The following is a 24655-nucleotide window of genomic DNA, read 5'->3' on the forward strand; positions in this document are numbered from 1 at the left end:
ACAAACTCCGTAAATACAAGAGAAAAAAAATAATGTAAGTATTGAGAACATGAGATGAAGAGTCCTTGAAAGTGAGTCCATAGGTTGTGGGAACAATTTGTTGTTGGGGCAAGTGAAGTTATCCTTTTTGGTTAAAGACACTAATCATAACGAATTCTTACTCAAAGCACTTTTAAAATCAACATCTTTTCACAAGGTCTCATGAAAATATTCCATCTGGGCACCGGGTCTTCTGATTTATCATCCAAGTGATGAGAATGTTTTTCTTTGAACGGCTTGCATGGATTTCTTTGTTTTGTGGCTGTTTGAGAAGACGAATCTCAAGAGTTGTATACTGCATACATACTTTTGATAAATAAATGTACCTTGAATGTTCAAATCACCTGTGCCAAAAACGAGTACAGAAATAATCATCTTTCAAGCTGCTCTGCAATCTTTATCGACATGCCCGCAAATTAACAAACGCAACACAATGCTGCAAAGCAAGTCTATGTCTAAGGTCAGGAAGAGCCCACTCAACCACAATTCCCATTGGTCACGACCGAGACATGCACCGCCCTGAGTGAAGCACTGCAACATTGGTAGGCAGGCGGCAGGACCCCCGCGGCTCACTTCCGCTAATCGCCATTGAGCTCCGGCCCTTAAGAGTTCTCAGCACTTTTCCATGCCCGAGGAAACACAGGTCTTATAAACAGAGTATAATGAAAGACACTACTGTGCCAACCAACACTTTCAACCCGGCCCGGATTTGCCCAGGATGGGTGGTAAAAGGGCGAGCGAGTGCCCGCGACGCCATCTCCGCCCGCTGATTGGCCGCGCATGCTCCCCCCTCCCCCCCGTCTGGCGGCCACTCAACCAACGGTGGTTGGCTGCCAGCGGGGGTCTGCGCCTGACGTCAGCGCCCCCGACGTCTTGTGTAACCGAAACGGTGCATTGTTGTTGAAGAAGGGGAAGGGAAAAAAAACACACACACACTCTTACACAGCAACAGAGCTTTCGAGAAAGAAGTGGAAGCGGAAAAAAAGAGGAGGGGGAAGGGAAGGAGTGGAAAGAAAGAAAGCAACTGCACCGCGCTTGCACGCGCACAGGCTCCCGCTGTGGCGGCACCCGCGAGCCGAACGTTGGCGCGTTCGGTGACAGTTGGCCGCGCGGCGCGAGCGGGAGCGGGAGGAGGAGACGGCGGCGGCGCGAGTCCAGGCTGAGGGAGGCGGCGGCGGAGGAGGAGGAGGAGGAGGAAGGTGGCTGGCGTGTGTGTGCGTTTGCGCGGCGCCCGTTTCATGAGCGCCCTCCGAGTGGAGTCGGGGGCTCTTCGGCTTCGAACACCGTCCCTTAAGCTCTTCCTGACAGGCGGTAAGTTAGGCCCTGAGGGGAGGGTCGCTGCCGTTCACCTTGCTGCCTCGCGCCGTCGGTTGGCTCCTGGTTATTGTCGGGCGCCATGTTTTCAGTCGCAGTTTTTTTTGCGGCAAGTTCGGGTTTACGTCCCGGAGTGCGGGGAAGTACCGGAGCTCGTCGGGCATGTGGGGGAGGGGCGGAAGGCACAGAAAAGGGGTTTATTGGTGGGTGGGTAATGTCGGGCGTGTCGCCTGAGCGCGCTGCTCATTCAAATAGGCCCGGGGACGCTCCTGCCGCAGTGACGTCACGGCGCCGCCCCGGGCCCCGGCCCAGACCTACTTCCGGGTTGGCCGGTGCTTCCCGTCGGCGAGAGAGCCCAGATTTCGAGGCCCGCCTGTAGGGTTTAAAGTAAATTTATTATCAAAGTACATACATGTCACCATATACAACCCCGAGATTCATTTTCCTGTGGGCATACTCAGCAAGTCTGTGGAATAGTAACCGTTAACAGGATCAGATGCAGGAGACAACAAACTGTACAAATGCAAATATAAATAACGAGTACATGAGATTAAGAGATGAGATAATGAAGTACATTTTGTCCCTTCATGCAAGTCATTTAAAAAGCACAACTCTGGACTTTGAGCTATCATTTTACTTACAGCTGACCAACCTCAATATAGTCCTAATCTATAATAGCAATAATAAGGAGAACATTAGATAAAAGAGTCCTTAAATTGAAACCATTGGTTATGGGAACATCTCAATGGATGGGCAAGTGTTTAATTTTAATTAAAGAACCTGATGATTGAGGGGGTTGTAACTTCTTGAACCTGGTGGTGCGAGTTATGAGTCTTTTGTACCTTTCTACCTGATGGCATGTTGTGGGACTGTGATGAAGCCCATTTGGCCCTGGAGGTGAAACTGATCAGATCAGATGAGCCTGCCTTGCATCTGATTTATGGGTTGGATCTTCTGTTCCTTTCTTCTCCACAACCTCCCCCCACCACATTCCTGATGTTCTCCATCACAGGGATTGAATATACTTTGAACTCAGCTGTGTTTTTTAATAGTGCTTAATAATTTGAATGTAGATTGAAATCTGATGTATTTTTTCTGAGCCTTCAACCTGTTGGAATGAGAGACCTCTTTCTGGAATGTTTTCAAATTATCCACCATTGTGGCCTAACTTCAAAAAAGTTATATTATCTGTAAAATGTATTCTTATTTTACGAGGTGAACTGTACAAAGTTCAAAACTCAGCTATTACCATACATTTTACAGATAAAGCATAAGAAGTATTATTTTAAGAGGTGAACTGTACAAAGTTCAAAACCCAGCTATTACCATACTTGTGCCTTATCTGTAAAATCCATGACTCGCAGCCATACATCAATATAGGACGAATGTAGCAGCTCAGAGTTCTAAGGCGGTTGTCAATTGCTGTTTTCTTGTTCTTTAGAATGTTTCTCATTTCTGTAAATACTATTCTTGCCATTGCTATTCTTGCTTTTATGTCTGTTTCGTATTTGCCATCAGTTGTTACCCATGATCCAAGGTACTTGAAGTTGTGAACTTGTTTCAGGATTTCATTTCCCAATACGATCCTACAGTCTGGGATATCAGGTTTCTTTGATATTCCCATTACTTCAGTTTTCTTCTTGCTTAAGGTTAGGCCAAGTCTTTCGCTCTCTGTGTTGATGGTAGATATTAGTTTCTGTAAATTTACTTTACTGTTTGCTATCAGTACTGTATGATCTGCATAGTGGAGGTTGTTGATATTGTCTCCTATACTCATGATGTTTTCACTATACAGGGAGAACAGGTCTGGTGATAGAACACAACCCTGTCTGACTCCTTGCTTTATTGGCTGATACTCACCAATCTCATTGTCTATCCATATGGTTGCTCTTTGTTGCCAGTAGAGATTCCTGATTATTCTTAGATCTTTTCCGTCAATATTATCTTCAAGCATTTTCATGATGACTTGGTGTTACACTGTGTCAAAGGCTTTTGTGTGGTCAATGAAACAGAAGTATAGGTCTTGTTGTACCTCTATTGACCTTTCGATAATACTCCTGAGAATATAAGTTGCGTTTGAAGTCCCCTTGCCTTCGATAAAGCCGCACTGTTCTTCAGTGATCTTTGCTTTAATTTTGTTTCTTCTTCTGAGTATGATGATTCTAAGTAGAATTTTTGTGAGGCGGCTCATTAGACTAATTGTTCAAGCATTGCTCATGTTTTAAGGCTTAATTCTGAACAAATTTTCAGAACTGTTTGGTGAATTACATTAATTTAGTAGACTACACCAATAAAACAATATCTCAGTAAGCTTTGGCAAGTAGAGTACATATCAATTCTTAAGTTCTTTCTAGACTTTTATTATTCCATTTCTTTTACTAGATGACCTCCCACTCTTCAAAATTTCAAAGTATACAGTACATTAGCATTTGTACTTTATCCTGTTTGTTTATCACAGATGTGGTTAAACTACAGATGAGCTAAACTACATGCTTGCAAGGAAAATGTGATGCTGAAGTTAACATTCTTGAGTTGGAACAAACAGGGCATCAGAATCTGGACGTGGAAGCCTCTGCTAAATATTCTAATTCAGTTTGCAAAACATTGAGTTGGTGATAATTACATGTAACCAAAGGTTTTAGCTTCATTTCTTTTCCATTGTAGTGCCAAACTTTACCCAAACCTAAGTGATTTGTGGTACAAATGTTGAGAGATGATGTAGAATGGAAGCTATATATTAGTATATCTACGGAATTAATGTTAATACACTTTTTGTGCTTATTATCATTGAATGCTTTGGGAATTCAGGCATAGATTTACATAATTAAAAATTGGAGATGTTGGCTTGAGATCTTGAGGGATTTAAACAAATTATTTTTTTCGCATGTAATAGGACAGCAATATTTTTGTTTGTGGGTTTGAACTTAGTCATTGAGTGAGAACATAGGCTTCTGTTTTTAGACAGAAGTAAACATGATGTAGGATCAGTCATGAAGTGCCTACTCATTCTTTATCTTTTGTTTCACTAAATGATTAAATATGTCCAGGTTTCTCTTGGTATTGCAAATTGCTTTCAGATTAAGTTGATTGATGTGTTAAAATTGTTTAATCTGTCTTTATTGAAAAATTAATCCTGTTTGAGGAAATCAGGCCAAAAGTAAACAGGATCTTTCTTAACAGATTTACAAATTTGAATTTTGTAGTTGGTGTTTAATCTAGTTAATCTTCTGTGAAGAAACATTTTTAAATTATGGAGTCTAGGTTTGTCTCTGGTGCAACAGTTCGTGGCAGATTGCAAAGTTCAAAAGCTCAAAATAAATTTATTATCAAAGTACATGTATGTCATCATATACAGCCCTGAGATTCATTTCTTGCAGGTATATTCAGTAATTCCATAATAGAATCAATGAAAGACCACACTAACTTGGGTGTTCAGCCAGTGTGCAAACGACAACAAACTGTGCAAATACAAAAAGAAATAATAATACTAAATCAGAATCAGGTTTATTATCATCAGCATGTGTTGTGAAATTAGTTAACTTAACAGCAGCAACAATACAATGTACATGATAATATAGATAGTTGTGTGTGCGTGTATATATTTTTTCAAAAAAGGTAAACTATGTGGGTAGTATTCATGGGTTCCCTTTCTATTTTAGGAATCATATGGCAGAGGGGGAAAAAGCTATTAATGAATTGTTGAGTGTGTGCCTTCAGGCTTTTGTACCTCCTTCCTGAGGGTAACAATGAGAAGAGGTGATGGGGGTCCTTAGTAATGGAACTTGCCTTTCTGAAGCACCTGTACTTGAAGATTCCTTGGATACTATGGAGACTAGTACCCAAGATGGAGCTGACTAGTTTCTGATGCTTTTTTCAGTCCTGTGCAGTAGACACCCCATACCAGACAGTGATGCAGCCTGTCAGAATGCTCTCCATGGTACATTTATAGAAGTTTTTCAGTGTATTTGTTGACATACCAAATTTCTTCAAACTCCTAATGAAGTATAGTCGCTGTCTTGCCTTGTTTATAGCTGCATCGATATGTTGTGACCAGGTTAGATCCTGAGATCTTGACAAACAGGAACTTGAAATTGCTCACTCTCTCCACTTCTGATCCCTCTATGATGATTGGTTCATGTTCCTTTGTCTTGCCCTTCCTGAAGTCCACACTCAGCTCTTTCTTCGTATTTGAGTGCAAGGTTGTTGCTGCAGCACCACTCAACTAGTTGATATATCTAGCTGTTGTACACCCTCTCATCTTCATTTGAGATTCTGCCAACAATGGTGGTATAATCAGCAAATTTATTGATGGTATTCGAGATATACCTAGCCACACAGTCATGGGTATAAAGAAGGTAGAGCAGTGAGCTAAGCACATAAGCCTGAGGTACGCTAGAAGGAGATATTATCGTCAATCTGTCCAGATTGTTGTTTTCAGGTTAGGAAATTGAGGATCCAATTGCAGAGGGAGGTACAGAGGCCCATGTTCTGTAACTTATTGATCAGCACTGTGGGAATGATGCTGTTAAATGCTGAGCTATAGTCAATGAACAGCAGCCTGACATAGGTGTTTGTATTGTCCAAGTGATCTAAGGCCGTGTAAAGAGCCGTTGAGATTGCATCTACCATAGACCTATTGCGATGATAGGCAAATTGCAGTGGGTCCAGGTCCTTGCTGAGGCAGGAGTTCATTCTACCCATGATCAACCAACCTCTCAAAGCATTTCATCACTATAGATGTGATTGCTACTGGGCGATAGTCATTAAAGCAGCTCATATTACACTTAGGCACTGGTATAATGTTTCCTTTTTGATGCAGGTGGGAATTTCCAACCATAGCAGTGAGAGGTTAAAAATGTCCTCAAATACTCCTACCAGTTGGTTGGCACAAGTTTTCAGAGCACTTAACAGGTACTCCACGGCTTACCAGATGCAACAGGGATCTTCACAACTGTAGTTGTATTCTCCCTTTCAAAGTGGAAATTGAAACAATAAACATCAAGAACATGAGATGAAGAGTACTTGAAAGTGAGTCCATAAATCGTGGGAACACTTCAGTGAAGTTATCTGCTTTGTTTTAAGAGCCTGATGAAAGAGTAGTAACCGTTCCTGAACCTGGTTGTGTGAGTTATGAGGCTACTGTACCTTCTTGATGGCAACAACAAGAACAGAGCTCGACCTGGGTGGTATGGGTCCCTGATTATGGCTGCTGCTCCTAGATAGATGTGCTCAATGGTGGGCAGGGCTATGCCCATGATGTACTGGACCATTTTGTAGGATTTTCTGTCCAAGCGCATTGGTGTTTTCATACCAGGCTGTGACACAGCTAAAAATATTCCCTCCGCTATACATCTATGGAAATTTGTCAAAATTTTAGATGTCATGTCAAATCTTTACTGGCTTCTGGTCTTCCTAGAATTCAGGAGGAAATTGCTGTTCATCTGTTAGTGGACATCATTGGAGTGTGCTTGTCAGGGAAATCGGCATCAATGTTTGGTGGCATAATGCTTGAATGTGATGGCTTTCTCAGTTGACAATCTTCATCATTTTGCACATGATAACTGGCTACTTGAGAATTATTGCTGCTAAATTCAAGCACTAATGAACTTTCAGGCAGTGTGATAAGGAACAATATAAGAAAAAAAAGTATTAGCTATCTGGTTCAGTGATTAGTGCAAAATATGTAAGTATCAGGATATCTTTGCCAGTTGCAAACATGTAAAAAAAAGATAGCATAAGCAATAGGCCATTTGGCTCTTTGCATCTTGTCTGTTATTAAGGTTATGGCTGATCTTCAGCCTCAATCATCCACCAAATTTCCTTAACATCCAGATATCTTCTCAGTCTGTTTTTATTGAACTCAGTGACTTACACTGTCAGCATTTTAGGATAGAGCAGTCCAAAGTGTCGTAACCCTAAAGTAGAGTTTTTAAAATTTTGCTTGTGCTAAATGGCATTATTCTTAAACTGTGTCCCAGGTCTTAGGCTGTTCAATCAGAGAAGCACCCTTCATGCATTTATTCTATCAACAATTTTGTCAGTTGATAAAGCCACCTCGTTCTAAATTACAGTGAACACAATCCTGATTTCTTAATATCTCCCTCATCCAGCCAATCAGTTTATTGAATCTTCATTCTGCTTTCTATGGGAAGAACATCCTTTTTGAGATACGAATTTTAAAACTGTTCACAGTACTTCCAAGTGCAATTCTTATCATAAAAACCAATGTAGCATTTACCCAGTTGTTCCTGCTTGGTGGTATTCAGTATAAGCTCACCCATCTCCATTTGAACAATACTCATTTCCTCACCTTTTAACAAATGCTCACTTTTTTTTTATCAAAATAGATAATCTCAATTATTTAAGTTGTTATGGGCTTGTATATTTATTTGTGTCAGATATATTTAATTTACTGAATTTAGTGTATGCAATTGATTTATACTTATTTTAAAATTTGCTTACTGGATCTGCTTGTTGCTAAAGCATTAATAAAACATGATTTTCTGCTTTCTCTGGAAATATTAATACAGTGAAGTAAAGTATTAATTAGATTAGTCGAAGTATATAGTATAGTAGGCAGTTTTGCCATCAGAGGTGGGAAATCAGGTAATGAGGAAGTTTAGGTATTTGATTATGTGAACACAGAAGGGAAGACATTTTTTTTAAGTGCAATGTGAATAGCCAGATCAGAAATGCTGATCAAGTCAACTAGTTCCCAAAGAGAACTCTGAAGGACCATTCAGATGGTTCACTGCTGCTCAGTGATAGAACATGAAAAAAATCATATGTACAATTAAGAAGCATAAAAAAAATAGTAGAAATACTGGAGTCATGATGATCATGATGAAGTCTGCTGGAGAGAGGCATTTATACACATGCTGTCCTCCATAATTCAGAGAGATTGAAGGATAAAGTTATAAGTTATAGGGTGACAAAACATGACAGGAGCACTTGGAAGTAAAAACTAATCCCTACCGGGGAAAAAAACAGCTTATTTGTAAAGTTATGTAAATCTTGGCCCTCTAATCAATGAAGGATTGTCAATTCTGAATTATCACCAGGATGGTGAGGGGAGAAAAAAAATCAATGATTGTTAGAGTATAAAATGCTTTGCCTTGAAATAATAGGGCAAGTTTGCGGGAGAAAGAAGAATCAATGTTTGAAGTAAGGACTTTTCAATCCTATGAGGAGAATATAGAGCTGTAAGTTCTGATTTGAAAGGCTTTAGTGAAGAATAAGCAAAGATTAGGTTAAATGGCTTCCTTCTATTCTATAAAGTTTTATGGTTTCCTCCTCCTCCTCCTCAAAGAGTAATTTAAAGTCATAGATCATTGGAAATTTTATGACAGAGTGCTTTGTGTTTGTGCCAGCCACAAATATCTGACCAGTCTAATTCTACTTTCTCACACTTTATTTAATATTTGCTTTAATGTTCATCAATTTGAAATGTCCACTGCAGCACCTGACTATGATCCAGTAAGACTGATTGCCAAATGCATTAAAAAAAAATAGTTTGCAATTCAGTCTGGATGTAGCTAGGCTACAAAATTTTCCACAGGCAAAAAAAGGTTTTAATGGTTTTGGTCCAATTTAATTCTTGCAATGTTTTGTAACTGTTATTAACACAGGAGTTGGAGTTTTTGACTTTATGTTAAATTATTTTTCAGCTGACTTCATTATTAACAATGAGGAGGAAAGGAAGGTGTCAACGAGGGACAGCAAGGCGCTCAGCTTCACCTTGCAAGTTGAAGCATTCGCCAAGCCGTGAAATGCTAACATATGCTCAAGCACAACGAATGGTTGAAATGGAAATTGATGGACGGTTACACCGGATTAGTATTTATGATCCTTTGGAAATAATTTCAGAAGATGACTTAACTGCCCAAGAAATTGTTGAATGTAACAGCAACAAAGAAAACAGTGAACGTCCACCTGTTTTTGTAAAGTCTAAAAGATGCAAATCCAATAGAGTTAAAAAGAAGGATGTTGTTAGTCAAAGTACACATGGTGCTCAAACTCAAGTAAACACATTGCCGGAGCCACGATTTAGGATTGTAGATTATGAACCACCTTCTGCTCCTCGTCGACCTTCGTCTTATTATCGGCTCATTGAGAAGTCTGCAGAGGAGCTCAATAACGAAGTTGAGTATGATATGGATGAGGAAGATTATGCATGGTTGGAAATGATTAATGAAAGGCGTAAAGGTGATGGTTTGAGTGTAGTTTCACAGAATGTGTTTGAGTTTCTAATGGATAAACTAGAAAAGGAATCTTACTTTGAAAATTCTAATCAAGGTGATCCTCAGTCTTTAATTGATGAAGATGCTGTTTGTTGTATATGCATGGATGGAGAATGTCAAAACAGTAATGTAATATTGTTTTGCGACATGTGTAATTTAGCAGTGCATCAGGAATGCTATGGAGTTCCATATATACCTGAAGGGCAGTGGTTGTGCCGTCGTTGCTTGCAATCATCATCTCGATCTGTTGAATGTATCTTGTGCCCAAATAAGGGTGGTGCTTTCAAGAAAACTGAGGATGGTCAGTGGGGACATGTTGTATGTGCTCTGTGGGTTCCTGAAGTCGGATTTGCTAACACTGTATTCATAGAACCTATTGATGGTGTCAAGAACATTCCAGCAGCTAGGTGGAAACTGACATGCTACCTCTGCAAACAGAAAGGGCTTGGTGCTTGCATCCAGTGCCATAAAGCAAATTGTTATACAGCATTCCATGTAACATGTGCTCAGCAAGCAGGTCTGTACATGAAAATGGAGCCTGTTAAAGAAACGGAATCCAATGGAACAACGACATTCAATGTGAAAAAGACTGCCTTCTGTGCTGTGCATACACCTCCAGGCTGTGTGAGAAGGCCACTAAACATTTATGAGCCAGCTGAACTAAAAAACGGCATATGTAGAAAAGATTCACCTAACAAGGCAACAAAAACTAAATGTAAGACGAGGCAGAAGACAAAGAAGGCACAGAAGCTCTTAACTGAAAAAAGTACTACGGTGCCTGTCGTATCTGTTCCATGCATTCAGCCAGATGGGTGAGTGACTTGTTAAATAATCACCTGATTTTTCAACTGAAAGTTTTATGCTGATATCTATAATAAATGGAATAAACCTAAATGAATATGTTGTATCTGTCAAAAATTGTTTCTATGGCTTTTGTCTTTTTGTCATGGAATCTCTTTCTAGTTTTTAGTGAAGTTATGCCACTATGGGTTAATCTGATTCTACAGCCAGTTTTCTAATGTCGTTGCTGAATCGGTTATATTGCACAAGAAAAAGCTGAGACAACAGCCTAACCAGTTTTTTAAATATTTTTAACATAATTCCATAGCTCTCTAGAATTAAGTCATCTTGTGTCATCACCAACCTTTTCAATCTGTATACCCTCTGATAGCTGTTAGTCATAGATACAGTTGGAAAGCAGATCCATTGGCCCACTGAGTCTGCATTAAGCATTTACACAAATCGAACATTGATCTCAGCATTCTCTTCAACACCCCCTCAGATTCTACCATTCATTAGGGACAATTTAACAGTGGCCGTTTAAGCTACCAGCCCGCATATCTTTGGGATGTGGGAAGAAACCAGAGTGCTCAGAGGAAACCCAAGCGAAAGTACATTGAACATGCAAATTCCACACAGATAGCACTTGAGGTCAGAAATGAACTTGGTATCTCTTTCTGGAGGTAATAGCTTTGCTAGCTGTGCTGTCCATCATGCTTACTCTTGGTCTTATCTTTTATACCTCCTCCCAGTTGAAAAGACCAATGCAGACAAAAGGGTTGTGTACCATTGTAATATGTTTGGATCGACTAAGGCTACTTATTGGTCTATTCTCCTTTTTCACTTCTACAGCTCTCATTGCTTGAAGATAAATGCAGAAGAAATAGCTGAAGCAAGCAGGAAATGAAAATGTGACTAGAAAAGGAACAGATTAGGAGATACAGTAATGACATTAGGAGAGAGCAAGAGAAAAACCAAGTAATCTTAGAAAAACATCGAAATTATCACTGAGAGAAAATAACACCACAGAACACACGGTGTTGATTAATCATAATATACTAAGCATAACAACATACACAAACTACAGTATACATGTTGCTTTTCCTGGCAATTGTATGTTTGACCATTTTTCATTCTTTTTCTGACGACAAACTATTAAAAGACTGACATAGTGGCAATGTAGCTTGGTGATGAATCTTTCAGTGGGTACTTGGGTCATTCTATGTTTGATTCATATAGGGCAAATAAGTAACAGATCGAATATAAAGTAAGTTCCCACAGTATGATGTAAAAGGAAAAAGAACAGTGTACTTGTTGATAGCTTAAATTGTTAGTTTTTAAAGGAAGGAAAGCAAATTATAGTAGAATGACAATTATTAATTTAAGAATAATCCTGTTTCTCATTCTAGTTACTATGAAGTTGTTATTAAACACTGCAAACAGGAATATATTTCCCATAACAAATAGTTTACATTTATTTTTAGATAGCTTTGAAATCCATATCACCTTTGTTCAATAATGGGATTCCCAGTAAAACAAATCCAATTATAATTGGATGATATCTTTGGTGATAAAATCCTATTGACCTCAATGGTAACAAAGTATTGGTATTGTTAGTTAGATATACCATTAATAAGGTTGTTCATTTTCATTTTTATGTCATGAAACTCAAACATTAATTATTTCCCTCCATAGATGTTGAATTACAGTGCCTATAAAAAATATTCACCCACTGCCCCAGAAGTTTTCATGTTTTATTGGTTTACACCTCCGAATCACGGTGACTTTTTTTTGGTTTTAATTTGGCTTTTTTTGTTACTGATCAACAGAAAAAGACTTATGTTAAAGTGAAAATAGATCTCTACAAAGTGATCTAAATTAATTTCAAATATAAAACACAATATAGTTGATTGGATAAGTATTCTTCCCCCTTCAAGTCAGTATTTAGTAGATGCACTTTCGGCAGTAATTACAGCCTTGAGTCTGTTTAGATAGCTTTGCACTTCTGGACACTGCAATTTTCCCCATTCTTTACAAAACTGTTCAAGTTCTGTCAGATTGCATGGGGATTGTGAGTGAACGGTCCTTTTCAAGTCCATTCACAAATTCTGAATTGGACACTGACTTGGCCACTCCAGGACATTAACTTTGTTGTTTTAATTTCATGTCTGTATAGCTTTGGCTTTATGCTTGGGGTCATTGCCTTGCTGATAAACAAGTCACAGTTCTCCTGCAGACTGCATCAGCTTTTACTCCAAAATTTCCCTGCATTCATTTTACCCTCTACCTTCACAAGCCTTCCATCATGATGCAGCCATCACCATGCTTCACAGTAGAGATGACATGTTTTTGTTGATGAGCAGTGTTTGGCTTATGCCAAACATAGCATTTTGTCAGACAGCCAAAAAGCTCAATTTTGGTTTCATCAGACCATAGAACTTTCTTCTAGCTGACTTCAGAGTCTCCCACAAGCCTTCTGGCAAACTCTAGCCAAGATTTCATGTGAGTGTTTTTCAACAGTGGCTTTCTCTTTGCCACTCCCCCATAAAGCTCTGACTGGTGTAGTACCTGGGCTTGTATGTGCAGTCTCTCCCATCTCAGCCAATAAACTTGTAACTCCTTCAGAGTTGTCATAGGTCTCTTGGTGGATTCCCTCACAAGTTCCCTCTTACATGGTCATTCAGTTTCTGAGGATATCCTCTAGGCCAATTTACATCTTTGCCATATTCTTTCCATTTTGTGATGATTGACTTAACTGTACTCTGAGGGACATTCAGTTACTTGGAAATTTTCTTGTATCTATCTCCTGTCTTGTGCTTTTCAATAACCTTTTCACGGAGTTGCTTGGACTGTTCTTTTGAGTCGGTGTAGTTTTTGCCAGGATACTGACTCACAACAGTTTGATCTTCCAGATGTATTTTTACTACAGTTAATTGAAACATCTTGACTGTGCACAGGTCTCCAAAAACTGATCTCCACTTAAGTAGTTATCTGACTTCTACAACGAGTTGGCTGCACCGGTGATGATTGGTGTGTCACATTAAAGGGGGGTGAATACTTATGTAATCATTTTGTGTTTTATATTTGTAATTAATTTAGATCACTTTGTAGAGATCTGTTTTCACTGACACAAGGATCTTTTTCTGTTGATCAATGTCAAGAAACCCAAATTAAATCCAGTGTGATTCAATGGTGTAAAGCAATAAAACAGGAAAGCTTCTAAAACGGTGAATACTCTTTGTCGGTACTATAAGTATGTTTAGCATTGAATTTTATTTTATTATTTCTCGTACCTGTCCCATTGATTTGAATTGAATTGTCTTTATTTCTTATATCCTTCACATACATGAGGAGTAAAAATCTTTATGTTACATCTCCATCTAAATGTGCCGTGTGCAATCATAGTAATTTATAATAAATAGAATAGTCAATGTAATATAGAGTACACTCAAATCAGAGTGAGTTAATCAGTCCGGTGGCCTGGTGGAAGAAGCTTAGAGGTTAACCAGTCTCCATTCCTCCTGTAATCCACAACCAGCTCCTTTGTTTTTGCGACATTGAGGGAGAGGTTGTTTTCTTGACACCACTGTGTCAGAGAGAGAACTTCTTCCCTATGGGCCACCTGGTTATTGTTTGAGATGAGGCCAATCAATGTAATGTCGTCAGCAAATTTAATCAGCAGATTGGAGCTGTGGGTGGCGATACAGTCATGGGTATACAGGGAGTAAAGGAGGGGGCTCAGTACGCAGCCATGAGGGGTTCCAGTATTGAGAGTCAGAGGGTTGGAGGTGAGGGAACCCACTCTTACAACCTGCTGGCGACCTGACAGGAGGTCCAGGATCCCGCTGTACAAGGCAGGGTCAAGGTCGTGGTCTCTGAGCTCCTTGTCAAGCCTGGATGGAACTATGGTGTTGAATGCTGAACTGTAGTCCAAGAACGGCATTCTCACATAAGCATCCCTCTTCTTCAGACGTGTAAGGACGGTATGTAGAGCAGTGGCTATTGTGTCATTTGTTGATCAGTTGTGTTGGTAGGTGAATTTTAGGGGGTCCAGTTTGGGTGGTAGCATGCTTCAGATGTAATCCTTGACCAGCCTCTCAAAGCATTTGCTTATTATTGAGGCAAGTGTGACAGGGCACCAGTCTTTTTTATTTCTCCAAACCTTAAGATTACTCTTTAACAAAATAACTTTGTCTTCAATTACAATAGATTGTTTTCTGTAGCTTAATATCACGTGTATATAGCATTTTACATTATAAATGTAGAAAATTAGTATTTGTAAAATGCACATGTACTTGAAGACAACTCTTCCATTATCATCTAATCCTTTTACAGTAAATCTGTTGTTGACAGTGAATCAAGCCTGGGAGTGCTGCTGATTGGGAGTCAGTATGGGCCTCTGGCACCAAGTCCTAGTAGATTTTGGTGGAAGAACGTAATACTCCATTCTCTTAAATGTTTTGCTGCAGTGATCTCCACATTGCAAAAATAACTTTGTATTGCATGAATAAACTCTTCTCAGGCTTCCAGCTGAGTATAGATACCGATTTTAACCGATGCTTCGATGACATACTCTGTCATCTTCATCAGGGATCTCTAGTCACGTGGTATTTATATTCCCATTGTTTGTCCCTCCTAATTGGTTAGTCCTTATCCAATCAGGTTTCCACTGTCCCACCTCGTTTACAGTTGAATTCCAGTTCTTACTTGGGACAAGAGCTTTGTCTTTGTTAAAATTCTTTTCCTCTAGTTTTCTTTTAATGGCTTCCTTCTAAAAGCCATTGATGTGGCACAGTAGTTTTGTACTATTAAAGTCAATCCTATAACCATTGCAAGTGCAGTGTTCTGCTACCGTCGATTTCTCCAGGTAACCCAAATGGATACACCAGCTGAAGAAATACCGAATTAATACCATCCACAAACCTGTAAGGAAGCTGAAACCACGGCTTATGTGGGTCAAAGATGACTTGGGATTCAAGACAGCTGGTGTTTACTGGATTCCCTGTGAACGCGGAGCAGAGTGTATTGTCCAGACAGGGCACATGGTGGAAATCTGCATCAAGGAGCACCGGAAGTATTTCCGTTTGGGTTATCTAGAGAAATTGGCGTTAGCAGAAAATTGCAATTGCAGTGACCATGGGATTGACTTCATGGCACAAAACTGCTGTGCTATGCCAGTGGCTTTTGGGACCACCTGGTGAAGGAAGCCATTGAAATAAAACTAGAGGAAAATAATTTTAACAAAGACGAAGGTCTTCCTCTAAGTAAGAATTGCAATTCAATTGTAGACAAGATGGGACAGCAGAAATCTGACTGGATGAGGACTAACCAGTCAGGAGGGATGGACGATGTGGGTGTGAGTATCACTGTTCTAGATATGTCCAGGAAACATCCCTGATGAAGATGGCAGAATATGTCATTGAAATGTCGTTTAAAATTGATACGTACTCAGTGGGAAGTCTGAGAAGAGTTTATTCCTCATATGTGCTGGGGAAGCACTAGATCCTTTTTCATTTACTTTGCATGTTAGTATGCATATGCTAATGTTGCAGCTGCTATTTAAAATGTCAGCAAAACATTTATTCACATCTTCAACATGGTAAAACAAGGATGATTAAAGTTTTAAAATTAATCAAAGGAAGTAAAGATTAGTATATGTGACAAGTCAAAATCTGGGTTTTCGGGGTGATCTTAAAGGATGCGGATAAGGTGAAGTCAAGGAAATTTTCAGTTTTTGCTGCCCATGCAGTATACATTTCCCTAAGTACAAAACCATTGGAAGGCATTATTGTAGTTAAGGATATGTGTATTGTACTGGAGACCAGTGTAGGTCAGAAAATGTGGAATAAGACACTCCCTAGACTGGCATGTTAAGTGTAACTGGATTGCCAGATAGCTGAATATTAAGGATGTTTAGTTTGATGTGATGGAGAGTTTACAATGAGAATGACAATAAAGCTAACAGGTATATTTTAAAAGTTAAAATCAGCTGTAAGGGTGTATGGTTAATCAACAGTGAACATGAAAATGATATGTAAATATAGAAAGAGTAAAAATGAAAATGCTAAAAATAAAGTTAAGCAGCATCTATGGGAAGAGAAATAGAGTTTGTCTCACTTCCCACAGATATGGCCTGACCTGAGTATTTCCAGCATTTTAGATTTACACAATATGTAGTTTTTTGGGTTTTTTTGAATAATTTTAAAAATGGTTCTCCTTTTTGGTGTAGATATCTTTCCTCCATTCATGTCTTGGTAATCTACTCAAGTGGTATATCCCATTTAAAATGTGGTCTGGACTTTGTCAGTTTTGGCAAACTACATTATAAAAAAAGAGTTGTACATTTTTTTCCAAACAAAATTTATTGCTGATTTGTGATATAACAATTTTAAATGCAAATATTCACAACTATTTGTTCAATTCCTGAGTCACTGCATAGCTATAGTATTTTGCCCAGGGTGCTTGTCTTTATTAAACATTTCTTTTATTGCCTGACACTTTATTGCATCTTCATGTGTTGATTATGTTTATATTGTACCGATTGTGCATAATATATAGTTTGATGCTTTTAAAAATTATAAAAATGTATGGTTCATGCCTTCAAAATTAAATGAAAATAAAAAAAACAACTGCAGATGCTGGAAACTTAATTACTATATATTGGATACAGAAAACTCTGAAGCTCAGACTACCATTTTCTTCCGCTTGTTGATATTTACCGTCTTAACAGAGAAAATTCATTTCTATTGCACTTCTGATAAACTTGAGACCTCCCAAAATGCTTAATAGCCATTTAAATAGTTCTGGGGTCACTGCTCCAACATAGGACTCACAGAATGCCAAGATCCTACAATAACAATCAGCAGATGAATAACTAATTTTAAATGTGAAATGATAAGTAAAATATTGCCAGTACACTCAAAAGACTTTCCTCTTCAGTTTGTATCTTAGCATTAGTTAAACTCTGCTAAAAATCTCTGCTGAAAATTATATATGAACTGTTTCTTGTTCTCTGTGTACATGGCTTCATTTTGTGTGCTGGTTTTGGTTTCATTTTCAGTTTATATTCATCATCATCATGTGCCATACTCTGGCAGAGCCTCAGTGACCACTTTCTTCTACTGTAATCTATCAGGGAATTCAGTTTATATTAGTCACTTATAACTACCATGAAAGAAATAGTTGCATAAATGCATTAAGATTTATTTGCTGAGCAAGTAATTATAACAAAATTGGTTGATGAGCATTCCCTTCAGATCCTGCCAGCAATGCACAGAGTTCTTCCAGCACATCAGTTTTTTTTTGGTGGTTTTTTGAACAGTGCACTCTAAACCAAAGTAAATAGAATTCTACAGGGAAATTTGATAATCGTAATAAACAACAAAACTGATTGGACAGAAATATGGCTGAAAAGTTCTCCTGATTTTCAGGAACAAATTTTATGCTTATTTTCTTTCTACTGAACAAATTATTTGTTACCTTAAGTATAAAAATCATTGGATTTCTTGTAACTGAGTGAAGATATTACAATGGGAGACCTCTGTCCAGTGCTCAGAAATGAACGAAGCTATTTGACTGGCTATTGGTCTATGAGATACCACCACATTATTTAAGCTGATCTGAATGATGAATTTTAGTGTAATAATCATGATTAGGAATTTTGACTGCTACTTCTTCCTTAGCTTAACTGAATTAAACCTCTGACTGAAATCACTTAGCTTGGCACTACTTTGGGCATTCACCAGATATCCTCACTGGGTAATTGGAAAGCCTGTCAAAATATTTAATTAAGGAAATTCAGAAGGTATGAGAATGATTTCAAATGGGGATATTTTACTTAATTCAGCCCAGTTTTAATATGTATTCCAAAACAACACACAATACATTGGGGGACCTTGTCAGGTATGGCAGCATCTATGGAAATGAATAAAAAATTGATATTTTGGGTCAGGACCCTTCTTCAGGACTGGAAAGGAAGGAGAAAGACACCAGTGTAAAAATGTGGGGGAAGGGGAGGTGGGCTAGCTAGAAGATGATACATAAAGCTAGGTAGGTAGGAAAGGTAAAGGGCTGGAGTGGAAGGAATCTGATAGGAGAGGAGAGTGAACCATAGGAGACAGGGAAGGAGAAGTGAGGTGATAGGCAGGTAAGAAGAGGTAAGAGTTTTATACTCCAAACCTGACATCTGGGATCTTAACTTGGGAAAATGCTGATTACACTTCAGAGCATTTTTATCATAAGTATTTTTCCAGTAAAAAGCCTTCAGGTGAAGTAGCTATGCACAAATTCAAAATGTATGCCATTCATGTACAGAAAGGATACTCAATGGATGTGTACTTAAACTATCAAGTGGTTTATTAAAGTTCTCCCTCAAGGTTACTGTAGAAAATTTTAAAAATAATTATTGTTGAAGAGGTAACATTGGCATGGATAGAACATTGGCTAACTACGAAGAAACAAATAGACATAATTAGATTGTTTTTAATGTGATCCAATCACAAACAGGAGAAAACCTTCAGATGCTAGAAATCCAAAAAACACACACAGAATGCTGGAGGAACTTAGCAGACCAGGCAGCATCAGTGTTTTCTGTAGATGTTGCCTGGCCTGCTGAGTTCCTCCAGCTTTTTGTGTGTTTTTTTAATGTGATGTACTTGGCCCTTAACTTACACAATTTGTTGTAACATTGCTAAATGCATAAAGGCCATAAGAAAGTAGTTTGAATAAAAGGCATAAGAAGGCTAGGAAGAGTTTAGATAGGTTAAATGAACAGACAAGGACCTGGCAAATGAAGTATGTTATGAAAAATTTGAACTTGTCCATTTTGGCAGGAAACTTAGAAAAAAAGGCTATTTTATCAGTTAACTCCACAAAGCTCTGAAATGAAGATTAATCGGTGTATCAGTGCATGATTCAACAAATGCTAGTGTCCAGATATAGGTAGTGATTTAGGAAAGCCAGCAATGTCATAATTTATTGTTAGGAGAATTGAATGCGAATGTTGAAAGTTATGTTTTAGTTATGTGGGGATTTTGTTTGGAGTGTTGGACATTATTGGTCTCATTTTGTAAAAAAATGTATTGGATGAAATATTGTTAACTTGTATCTGGAATGGGTGTGTTGAATTGTTGGAGAAGGTTTTCTTGAGGAAAGCTTGGAGCAGATAGGTTTTTAATTGCAAAGTAATATATTGTGTTGTATATATTGTTGTATAGTTGTATATATTGTAATATATTATATAATATATTGAGTTGTGGAGGTGTGGAATGCACTGCCTCGGAAGACGGTGGAGGCCAATTCTCTGGATGCTTTCAAGAAGGAGCTGGATAGATATCTGATGGATAGGGGAATCAAGGGATATGGGGACAAGGCAGGGACTGGGTATTGATAGTGAATGATCAGCCATGATCTCAGAATGGCGGTGCAGACTCGAGGGGCCGAATGGTCTACTTCTGCACCTATTGTCTATTGTCTATATTAAGAAGTGAACTGATTGAAGCAAGATTTCAAGCTTTTGAGAGTAGATGTGGTGCATTTGTTTCTTGTGTTAGAATATAGAATGTTTAAAAGTAAAAGGTTGCTCAGAAAGGTGCTGGAAAAAGACCAGCAGTATCATGAAGGATTCTACCCACCCTGTTTATGGACTGTTTGTCGCACTTCCATCAGAGAAGAGGCTGTGCAGCATCCACACCAGGAACACTAGACTCAAAAACAGTTACTTCCCCCAAGCTATCAGGCTAGTCAATACGTTCACTCATTAATTCACCCTACCCACCACAACATCCACTCCTCTCCAGGGCCCCTAAACACCCTTCATCTCTCTGTGCACTGCTTCTTTATGCTTGTACTACACACTGTCCTAATGGTTTTATATGCCCTGCTGCTGACCAGAAAAGTTCCTCTTGCCAAGAGTCACTTCGAAACTTTATCATTTCCTGTCAGTCACCTAATATACTGATACTCTTACATCTGGCATCACGTGATGTACATGCAATCATGTATGTAAGCTAATCTATACATTTTATGGCCACTTTATTAGGTACACCTTGTTAATGCAAATGTTTAATCAAGAAATTGTATAGCAGCAATTTAATACATAAAAGCATGCAGACATGATCGAGAGATTTAGTGGTTGTTCAGACCAACATCAGAATGAGAAAGAAATGTGATTTAAGTGGTCTTTAACCATGCAATGATTGTTGATGGCAGACAGGTTGGTTTGACAATTGCAGAAACTGCTGATCTGGGATTTTCAGAATAGTCTCGAGTCTAGAGTGTATAAAGAATGGTGCAAAAGCAAATCAACATCCATTGAGCAGCAGTTCTGCAGGCAAAAACACCTTGTTAATAAGAGAGGTAAGAAGAGAATGGCTAGATTGGTTTAAGTTGACAGGAAAGCTGACAGTAACTCAAATAACCACACATTACAACAGTGGTGTGCAGAAAAGAATCTTTGAATGCACATCACGTCAAACCTTGAATTGGATTGTCTACAGCAGCAGAATACCACGATCATACAGTGAGTGGCCACACTCAATTACCTTGTAAATTGTATTTATGCTGCGCCAGATCCGGAGTAACAATTATTTTGTTCTCCTTTACACTCGTGTACTGAAGAACGACACTAAACAATCTTGAATTTGTGATAACAATGCACACAAAATGCTGGTAGAACACAGCAGGCTAGGCAGCATCTATAGGGAGAAGCGCTGTCGACGTTTCGGGCCGAGACCCTTCGTGAGTTTAGTTTCTTTGGCTGTGGAAATCTTTAAAAGGTTGGTAGATCAATTCCTGATAGGTAGGAAGGTAATAGTTACTAATAGTAGGCATGAATGCAGGATTGACAATGCAGTTCAATCAGCCCTGATACTGTTTTTTGAAGCACTAAGAGCAGAGGGGTCTACTTCTCTTCCGAAGTTTATTTTAAGTACTTCCCAGTGTTCTGTTTTATGGAGTTCTTTCAGTTAGTGATTCCTTTCCACTTTATATTGTTTTTATAAAGTGAGACTCATTAGCCGTGAATGTCTGTTGAGTGAATCCTACCATCTGTAGCTGATTTCCTAGTTTGACACTATAGCAGCTGTATGCAGTTAGATTGTTTTTAATGTGAAAAATGTTGCAGTCTGCTTCCCTTGGATTTGATGGGGAAAGGGGACTTAAGCACATGGTTCATAGGAAAGGAAATCTGTTAAATGGATTCTTGAAGGTAAATTGAATAGAATCTGATTGATGTGACAAAGAATAGGCTAGCAGGCCTCTGGATAAACTGCAGTTTTTAAGAGAGTAAGAGATGAGAGCATTAGAGAAATCAAGCCTAAATGTATCAAAAGTTGCAAACGTGCATTCAATGTCAGAAATGCATAGAATATACATCTGAAAATCTTTTTCTTCACAACCATCCATGAAAACAGAGGAGTATCCCAAAGAATGAATGACAGTTAAACATTAGAACCCCATCAGTCCCCTCCTACGGATAAGCAGCAGCAAAGCAGCAATTTCCCCCCTCCCCCACCAGCAAAAAAAAAGCATCGGCACCCCCCCCCCCCCCCGCCCAGTCGGCTCTCAAGCATCAGTAAAGACACAGACTTGCTGTACCCCAAGACTACTCGTTCACCTGGTAATTCGACATACCTCAGGCTATTTCTCTCCCTAATAAGGGAAAAAGAGGTGTCCCCATTTCACAGCGAGAGGAGACGTAACAAACAACTTGCTGATTTATGATGTTAAAAGTCTGTTGCGTTGCTTTTTCCAAGCTCTGAGCCCAAAGAATTCGGGTTTCTGGGCACACAGCCAGCATGCTGCTTTCAATCTTCTGTCTCCCACAACACACAATTTCCTGCAAAGGCACTGACCTTGAGTCCGCCCACCTCTAGAGCCATGAAATCCCAGAACCCTGAAGGCATGCTAGTCTTCTAGGCTGCATCCTTATTACATTGAATAGCGGCCAGTCGTGAGACCCCGAGAGCGGGTCCCATTTCTGCAAGGAACCAAAGTCAGCGTGTAACTCCAGGTCAGAGTCTTCAAAAGAACTCTGAAAGGGAAAACTAGATAGAAATAGAGCTGTTTCTGAAGATGCAAGCAAAGGAGTCACCTTTAGGCTCCTAAGCTCCACCCTATGTAACAAGGGTATAGATGAGGGTTTCTGCAGTAGATAAGAAAATATGGTGGAGGTTATTCATTTCAAAATGGAAGTAGATAATAAGATGGAATGGAATCAGGAACTAAACCTGTGATAATATATGATATTGTGATTGTAGGCAATGTGGTTCATCCATGGAGGGTAGTTTAATGTTGCTATCAAGGGTATTGGGCTGTTCCATAAACGAAAGAAAATCTGCAGATGCTGGAAATCAAAGTAATGCATTCAAAATGCTTGAGGAACACAGCAGGCTGACAGCATCTATGAAAAAGAGTAAACAAATGATGTATCAGGCCAAGGCCCTTCGACTGTTTTGCATAGATGCTGCCTGGCCTGCAGTTTGTGTTTATTACTGGGTTGTTCTGTGGACTTGGGATGACTTTTTAGATATCAGAAATTAATATTCACCCAGAAGTGGATGTCAAGTAGCATTAGGCTCTAGGTAGAGTGACAGATTTATTCTGAATAAAGTTTAATAGAATCATGTTGAGACTTCAGTGAAACTTGCTAATTTGCTAGTGTATAAGAGTCATGTTGGTGTTGCATTGTACTTTTTCTGCACACATCTGGTCATGTAATGAGATTAAGGTTTTTTAAACTAGAGAAAATGTATATTTTATGGTTATAAAGAGCAGCTGTGACAGAATTTTCAGTGTTCTTCATGTTGTAAATTAAGGAAGTGCACAAGATTACTGAGTCTAGTTTTTTTTTGAAGTAGTTCTCCTAACATTCAAATTGCTGGTTATATTTAACTTGAATATACATGTATCTTTTTTTTTAAAAGATCACCTTACCCTAAATTCCCCACAACATTTTTGTCAGTAAGTACATTCGTAATACAAAGGAAGTTACATGCATCATATCTTAGCCACTCGTAATTTTCTGTGATTTAAAATGATAAAAATGATCATTGTGATATCCACTTTTATTTTTAATGAATCTATAAACATTTACTGTGCTTTGCAGAAACAAAATTGTGAGGTATGTGCCCTTTTAAAAAATTTAATATAAGCATAGAAAATTTGGCACTAAATTAATTATGCATAATCACATCCTCAATTTTGTTCCCCATTATTCTTGTTATGTATGAATTAACTTTTAAAAGTGAGTTATTATCTTTGCAGGCTAAACAAAATAATGAGTCAGGTATCAATACCACGAAAAAAACAATTTATACAGAGGGTGTATGTTTACTGGACACTTAAACGACAATCAAGAAATGGTGTACCTCTCCTTCGTCGTTTACAGTCACATTTGCAGTCTCAGAGAAATTCACAACAGGTAATGTTGATTTCCTCTTACTGAAACTAGTGCAGGCTGTTTTTAATATCTGATTTGTGATAAAACATTTGAACGTATCTGCTTTATAAGGTTGGCATTTACGAGACTGAACATAACAGTCTTAATTTTAATGAATCTATGAATATCTATAAACTGCTTTGCCCACACAAAATGCTGGGGAATAAATTGTATCTAAAAAAAAAACACTAACGTGTGTATCTACAAACCCCATTTCCAGAAAAGTTGGGATATTTTCCAAAATGCAATAAAAACAAGAATCTGTGATATGTTAATTTACGTGAACCTTTATTTAACTGACAAAAGTACAAAGAAAAGATTTTCAATAGTTTTACCGACTAACTTAATCGTATTTTGTAAATATACACAAATTTAGAATTTGATGGCTGCAACACACTCAACAAAAGTTGGACAGAGGCATGTTTACCATTGTGTTACATCACCTTTCCTTTTAATAACACTTTAATCGTTTTGGAACTGAGGATACTAATTGTAGTAGATTTGCAATTGGAAATTTTGTCCATTCTTGCTTGATATGAGACTTCAGCTGTTCAACAGTCCGTGATCTCCATTGCCTGATTCTTCTCTTCATGATGCACCATACATTTTCAATAGGAGATGGATCTGGACTGGCAGCAGGCCAGTCAAGCACACACACTCTGTGTCGACAAAGCCACTCTGTTGTAGCCCATGCAGAATGTGGTCTGGCATTGTCCTGCTGAAATAAGCATGGACGTCTTGGGAAGAGACGTCACCTTCTTGGCGACATATGTCTCTCTAAAATCCTAATATACACCTCAAGAGTCAGTGGTACCTTCACAGACATGCAACTCACCCATGCCGT

General features: G+C 38.6%; 1 protein-coding gene across 2 annotated transcripts in view; it reads left to right on the top strand.

The window, feature by feature from the left end:
• The first annotated feature begins 378 nt into the window (after nucleotides 1-378).
• The window catches only part of brd1a (bromodomain containing 1a), a 54194-nt gene continuing 29917 nt past the window's right edge, over nucleotides 379-24655 (top strand). Inside the window, exons 1-3 of one of the 2 annotated variants that reach the window (XM_059987453.1) lie at nucleotides 379-1350; nucleotides 9021-10405; nucleotides 23637-23793. In XM_059987453.1, the coding sequence (XP_059843436.1) occupies nucleotides 9039-10405; nucleotides 23637-23793 (1524 nt within the window). In that variant the 5' untranslated portion in view covers nucleotides 379-1350; nucleotides 9021-9038. Of the gene's footprint in view, nucleotides 1351-9020; nucleotides 10406-23636; nucleotides 23794-24655 lie in introns of those variants that run through there. The other variant, XM_059987454.1, reaches the window with a different exon arrangement.

This window comes from Hypanus sabinus, chromosome 13, assembly GCF_030144855.1.
Source record: "Hypanus sabinus isolate sHypSab1 chromosome 13, sHypSab1.hap1, whole genome shotgun sequence".
NCBI lineage: Eukaryota > Metazoa > Chordata > Chondrichthyes > Myliobatiformes > Dasyatidae > Hypanus > Hypanus sabinus.